The sequence below is a fragment of the Carassius gibelio genome, chromosome A1 (assembly GCF_023724105.1).
Source record: "Carassius gibelio isolate Cgi1373 ecotype wild population from Czech Republic chromosome A1, carGib1.2-hapl.c, whole genome shotgun sequence".
NCBI lineage: Eukaryota > Metazoa > Chordata > Actinopteri > Cypriniformes > Cyprinidae > Carassius > Carassius gibelio.
The window spans coordinates 24,875,140-24,882,274 of NC_068371.1; the positions used below are offsets into that span (position 1 = coordinate 24,875,140).

Below are 7,135 nucleotides of genomic sequence, written 5' to 3' on the forward strand. Positions count from 1 at the left end.
TCTGGATTTATGCTCTCGTTTAAAGGTTTTAAATGTTTATCACCGACAAAACAGAGCAGTCGCCTCATGCTCGCAGGGATAAATGGAGTGTTAGAGGACTCGCTTGAAATGACACGCACGCCCTGACCACTTGGGAGGTCTTCCTCTCCTCTCACAGCCTCAATAGTGACCGTTTTTATGCAGTAGCCTATAAGCTTTTTTTTTTTAAATATCTGTGTAGGAGTCGATTTGCTTATAGCTGTGAGGCCAGCTGTTCTGCACACGTAAAGTGCACTGGACTTTTTAGCTAATTTTCATATTTTATTTAGGCTATGTAGTCTATATGTAACATTTTATATTTTACGGTACGACTTTTTGTTAAAATATAACATTTAAAATCACATTAGGTACATTTTTTATTTTACAAACATAATTTATTTTTGTGCACTGGATCTATAAAAACATAAAAAAAAAATATCTGCCATTTGCCAAGAGCAGGCTACTGTGAATTCAAAAAAATTGCACATGATGTTGAATTAACACAATTCAAAATCGTTAAAAGGGCCATCTTTGTTGAAGCATGTCATCGCCAAGTTTTTCTTTTAAGGAAAAAAGTTGGGTAAATGTATAAATAAACGTTTTTCAAAGCATTTTCAGAAAGTTGTGCACCGCAATACAAATATACAAAATTAGTCTACAAGTAGCCAACAATTCAAAACGACAAACACAGCACAGCAGTGATAATTATTTCAAACGGCTGAATTCTTACGCCTTTGATAAAAGAGATTAGCAAGACATAAGCAAACTCTACGCAGCTTTTTAGAAGTTGTGTGCCATTTGTTATAAGCCAACAAATCACTTTCCAGGAGGTTAAACCAGTTTACCGTAGTAAACGTCAGAGATCCTGCCTCTAGCCGGTTGTAAAGGCTAGAGCCATCTCTTCTCTCAAGAATAACCTGATGGAGCGAAGCGTCTTTATTCCTTAAACTCATTCAGCTCATTCTTTCCGCGTTACCGTTGTTTGAGGAGTCTGGGCGCAAGAGTGCCTGGATAACTTTTGGAGGACGGTTTGGAAGAAGAGGGAGTTGTTTCTGTGAGAAACTCAATCTCGCTTACAGTAGCGGCCTCCATCTGGGAACTGTCACAACTGACAGCACCACGGGCACCGGCCTGATCTTCCGCAAAACGCACTCCAGCAGAATGGTACATTGTCTTAGGAGAACAGCTGATCGTGTATCACCTGATACGGTGGCGCCGCAGTAGGCTACTATTTAATTCAATCACGAACAAAATACGGTTTCGTTAGGCTACTTGAGTTTTCGTAGCCTATATTTTATATATTTAGGGGGTGAGTAGCTGGGACGCTCACTTTCTGTTGACCGTTTTCATTTCATTTAGTTTAATTAACTGTTATTTATATATAGCTATATATATATTTATATATATATATATATATATATATGAAAATAATAATGTTGAATTCTCTATTTCAGTCGATATCATATAGGCTATTTTGCGAATGGCTAGGTCAAAATGGCTGCACATGTCGGCGAAACGCTCCCAAAATCATTTAAGCTAACTCGCATGACCTAAATTAAGTTAGACTATTAGGCTATTTTATATTGGAACACATTTATGTGGGACAAAATGTCAAATTTTAATTTACGTTTAATTACACAAAAATGATCCAGTCTAATGAACTATAGGCCTATTAAATCATGACCTGGCTGCAGCTGAAGACTAGAACTTTACGAAGTTTAATATACACGACATTAAAAAGGCCTGCATATCTGTAATGCTTTTAAAATTAGATGAAGACTGCGACATTTTTTTTTTTTTTGTGCGACATATTGAATCTAAATGGTGTAGAGGCCTATCTGAGATCGTGCCACTTAAACAATATATATATATATATATATATATATATATATATATATATATATATATATATATATATATATATATATATATATATAGCTTAGTTTGTCGTATACGTGATTCTCTGAATCTCTGAATGGTTATGATTAAGGTTGAGGAATGGATCACAGGCATCATACGTGATTACGTTCACCATATAGGCACAGGATGGCTATGTTCTGACGTCAACATGTCTACTAGCCATTGCTGTAGACAGAAAAAAAAACGGAGGTGGGTCTTATGAGCTAATGGTTTACAGATGTCTGTAATACCAAGAAAAAGGTGATGTTTGGTCCATGCTTTAAAATATAATACGACCCTATAAGTTCAAGAACTTTAAGATCGAGTTTTGGATAATTACACAAAAGAGACCACGTCAATTTTTATACTGGGAAGCGTCTTGTGCCATTGCCGAGGCGAGTTGATTAGTATTGACATTGTTTTTTTTTTTTGTTTGTTTTTTTTTTGCTGGTCATGATTTGCACGCTTTAGAATTAGATACCCTTTATTTAGTAATATGGGACATGAGGTGATGGGAAGTGAGTTATAAAAGAGCTAGGCTATTTACCAACGAAATTGTATTCCTGGACCAGACTACTTATTTTTACCTCAGTGCCAGAGGAAATAAGTGCTCTTTACTGCTTTGGGCCTTCAGAAAATCATGTCGTGTCGAATGCAAGAAATGTGTTCACTTCCATCTATTAGAGAGTCATTCGTGTTACTGGAGCGGCAGCAGGTCACAATGAGGTCACGGTATTATCTGTATTCTTAATCAAGGGAGTACGGACGGTCAATTTTATCTGAGACGCCATCTTGACACTTTCAACAAATTATCTACAATTATTAGTGCATAGAACCTGTGGAATCAGACAATACTATGTAACGTAAGCATTCATTTAATGCAACCGGATGGGTCTTAAATCGCCTGTGTGTTTTCCTATCTAAGCAGATTTACTCTGCTTGAGATGTCAGTTTAATTGCATGTCTAAGCATAAAGAACCTTAGATGAAAACTACGAAGCCTGCACCGAACGAAAAACACGTAGCAAGTAGATGTAAGAATCGTTGCACAAAAAAAAAAAAAAAAAATATATATATATATATATTATATATATATTATAATTATATAAATAAATTATATATATATATATATATAAAAGGCTAATAACTATTAAGAAATAGGAAAAACAGAAAAATACTGCATGGTCTTTCCTAAATATACATCGAATGCATCATTTTAAAAATCGTTCAACAACATGAATCTGAAATAAATCACTGACGTCATTGTATTATTCCAATAATTCCAGCAGATACAAGGCTACTGACTGTTGTAATGGTCTTTGCCAAAATTAGGTTCGATGAACTGTGGTGCTATCCCCCCTCCACACCTGTGGGAAGTTTCAGCTGCACGTTTTGATCGGCACTTTATCAATCATTTGCACATCCGAGCAGGCTTTAGTTGTTAAAAGTCTGTCCCTCCTTCGTATTGTGTTGCTATGTCATTTGGTCATGGAATTAAGTTTAGTTTCCCCCCCTTCTCACAATTAAACAGCGTAGGCCTATAGTTAAATGTTTTTCGTACGACCTATAGTCTGTGCAGTTTCAATATTAGAATCGTGTTTATTTAAAATAATAATAATAATAATAATAATAATAATAATAATAAAATGCTGAAGGGTATCCAAATTAACCTACACGTATAGCCTTCTTTGCGACTTAGATGGAAGGCTATTGGTATTATTTTTTTCTGTAGCCTATTAGCTACATATAAAATACCATAGCCTATAAAATACCATTGCAAATAAATTTTATTAATTCAATTATAATTTTATCTTTTGGCACCTGCTGCAGAAACCGTAGGCTATAACCAGTTAGTGTTAATTTAATGCTGTATTCCTTAATGTCCCGATTTCGTCATGTACGCTGACATATTATCAAACTGAGTTAAATAATACAAATCTCATTTTAACACAATAATAATTATAATATTTAATAGTTACTCGAAACAACTAACAGCACTGTTACTCTAAGCAGCCTTTCCGAATGTAAGACATATAAAACATAAACATGAAAAAAATAATTAGCCACCTGTACACAATGGCTATAGCTACTAGCATTAACAATTTATATATAATTATATATATATATATATATATATATATATATATATATATATATATATATACATATACATATATATTTGTATTCAGTGTTGCATGCATAAATTGACAAACGGTTCACAACAGTCCCGTTGTAGAGTGTCAAATGTAAACATTTGTCTTCAAAACTTTCGATACCTTTTAAAAGCCAATATGTCTCAAAGCAAAACACAGTTTGCTGCTTGAATCTGTGCTGGAGGAGCTGCTGGGTGTGCATCGCATGAGTGCGTTATTTGACTGTCACGTCTATGAAAATATAATTGAAAATATATTCAACAGTCTCTCTAGGCCCTAAAACTATCATTATTTCTACTGTATGGCTGTGTTGGTAATTTAGTGTGCAATTTGCCAAGTGGCATCTTTAGATTAAATTACATTTGAATACAACAAAAGGTCTAAGATTGTTAAAAACAGTGGTTTATTGAATTAATTACATTGTTTACATCTCCAGTATTATTTAAATTTGTGTCTCTGGACGGAAGTGCACTGGGTTGACTCAACAGTTGTTTTAGACACCAGCATTGTACGACCACAAAATTACATTATAACACTTCATGACATTTACAAATAAAACATTTACTATATCATAACATCAACTAATCTTCCTCGTTACTAAAGAAGAGAGAGACAGAGAAAAGATACTGAAAGTGATAGAGAGACAGAATGAGACATAACTTCACGTATTCTCCTTAATGGCAGCTATCTAATTTTGATTCACAATGGGACAAGAAAACAAACAATAATGAACCAATATCAGACAGCAACACACAATCTCTTACCAAGAGAGAATCCTCCTTCTAAAATGGAATGGTTTTTCCTCAAATATCCACTGTCCGTAGCGGGAAATTGCACATAAATATTCCATTAAATAATGTGGGAGAAAAACTAAAAACGTGTCTTTTGCATTAGTCTCATTGTTTCAGTTCCAATGCCCAGACATGCTGCGGCCAACCAGTTCTCCCTTTAGTTTTCTTGTCATTGCTGCTCCCTGAATTTTTCAAAACGTCGTTCTGGAAAACAAAACAAAAAAACACAGACAAAAGAGATTATTTGTATGGCTATTGCACGTTACCAAATTTGATCAGTGTAACTGGTCACGATAAAGACAGCAAATGTAGACTATTAATTTAATTTAATTTAATTTATACAACAAAGAAAAAGCCACAGCAACGTTCAACAAAACAAATTTATTCCAACAGTATAATTGTAAATATTTTATATCAAAGTTTCCATTATATGTAAGTCTAATATTTGGCAATAGTGTTTATCGACATTTACGAATATCCATTTAGCCTACTTTAAAGTCTTACCATTTCTTTCTTTCGCCTTTCTTCTTTGGCCTCTGTTTTTTTGAACTCCGCTTTGAAGGCCTCTGCCTCCCCGTTCTGTTCGTCTTTGTCCAGAATGTCCATAAGGTAAGCAATGTAACTGGTAGCCAAACGAAGGGTTTTGATTTTGGACAGCTTCGTATCCGCGGGCACGTTGGGAATGCATTCGCGGAGTTCTGCGAAGGCGCTGTTGATGCTCTGAGTCCTGCGCCTCTCCTTTCGGTTTGCCGTGGGTCTACGTTTCACTGGTCGGGGTCCCATTCCAACGGCGCCGGCCCCCGGTACTCCTCCGTAGTGCGAGTGGTCGAGCCCGGGGGCTCCTGCTGAGTATTCGGGGCTGTACGACGGTGCCATACTGTAGTCTGGAGGAGACATTTCCGGATGGCTGATAAGCCACCCATGAAAATAGGGGGGTTCTTCGTGACAGCGACTGGCAGCAGCTGCGGCAGCGAAGGAATAGCCGTCATGATGCATCACCGGGTGGTGGGGAAACCCTCCAACTAAACTCATGGCGACAGACTTAAGGCGAACCACAGACAGAGTAGCCTACGCTTTGGCTCTCAGATCGTGCGTATATTTTGACTTGACGATTTAGATACCGGCTTTCTCCCCATAAAAAGTATGCATTTGTTGATTTCTAACAGAAAGTAAAAATTCAGTCCTGCTTAACTGGCCATAAGAAAGATACCGCTGGATTTCTAGCAGATCATTGACAGACGAATAAACAGGCTTCAGCTGTATTTATTAGTTGAAAATAATTTACTTACACGTATATTCTCCACTGCAAATATCCATCACGAGAAAGTCCCATTGCTATACTTATTAATGTTTTAGCGGTGTTCAGAGCCTTTTTTCTTCTTCTGAATTTCAGACTTGTTATAGAATCAATAAGATGGATGGAAAAATGTCCAAAGCCAGTCGATGTTGTGCACGCAGTTCGCTGCCTGATTCACTCTGTGGAAGCAGATGAATTCCGACGTTTGATCTCCATGTCAGCTACATCTTTTGAGCCGCTTGGGTTAATATATGTCGTCAAAACTGTTCTCAGCCAATAACGTTGTAGAGGAGGAGGGACATGAACTGCAGCGTTAGGATGTTTATGCTCCCAAATTGCACGAACCCTTGCAAAGATAGCTTATAGCTACTATAGCTTGTATATACAACATGTATAAAATTAATTTGAAGTGCATGCAAAAGGGACTGGTAACGTATTCCATGATTATTTTCCCGTATTTATTTTGTGTGTGTGTAATGACATTTGTATTTGTTTTCTATTCATTGTAAATGTAGGCTATGCACAATCACTCCAGTCTTTCGTAAGTTTAATTTGAAACTTTTTATTCTGCAATCAAATTGGTTTAATTTTCAGATAACCTGATGGCATAAACATTAGTATAAGATGCTTTTTTTAACAAACAAAATAGAAATTGGTCGTATTTAAACTAAAAGCCTGGGTTTGATTGATTTTATATTTTTATTTTGTTTTATTATTATTATTATTATTATTATTAATATTATTGTTTTTAAGTATCACTGCCTTTTGAGAGAAAAAAAAAAAACTAAGAAAAGTAAAGGGCAGACATTTAAACAGACGTTAAAACTTTATTATTGATAGACTCTCATAACCACGGTGAGCTATGCTTTTTTTATCTGGCATATATATGAACATATATATATATATATATATATATATATATATATATATATGTAATAAATTGAAGTAGCTCAAGTCGACTGAGATAGATAGATAGAT

At 35.5% G+C, this 7,135-nt stretch overlaps 1 protein-coding gene across 1 annotated transcript; it reads right to left on the reverse strand.

Annotated features, from left to right (window-relative positions):
• Positions 1-4,450: 4,450 nt before the first annotated feature.
• Positions 4,451-6,388, reverse strand: LOC127944504 (heart- and neural crest derivatives-expressed protein 2-like). Its single transcript, XM_052540525.1, has 2 exons — positions 5,365-6,388; positions 4,451-5,064 (listed from the first exon to the last, which is right to left on the reverse strand). The coding sequence occupies exons 1-2, from the start codon at positions 5,890-5,892 to the stop codon at positions 4,966-4,968; spliced, it is 627 nt and encodes a 208-aa protein (XP_052396485.1). The 5' UTR covers positions 5,893-6,388; the 3' UTR covers positions 4,451-4,965.
• Positions 6,389-7,135: the final 747 nt, after the last annotated feature.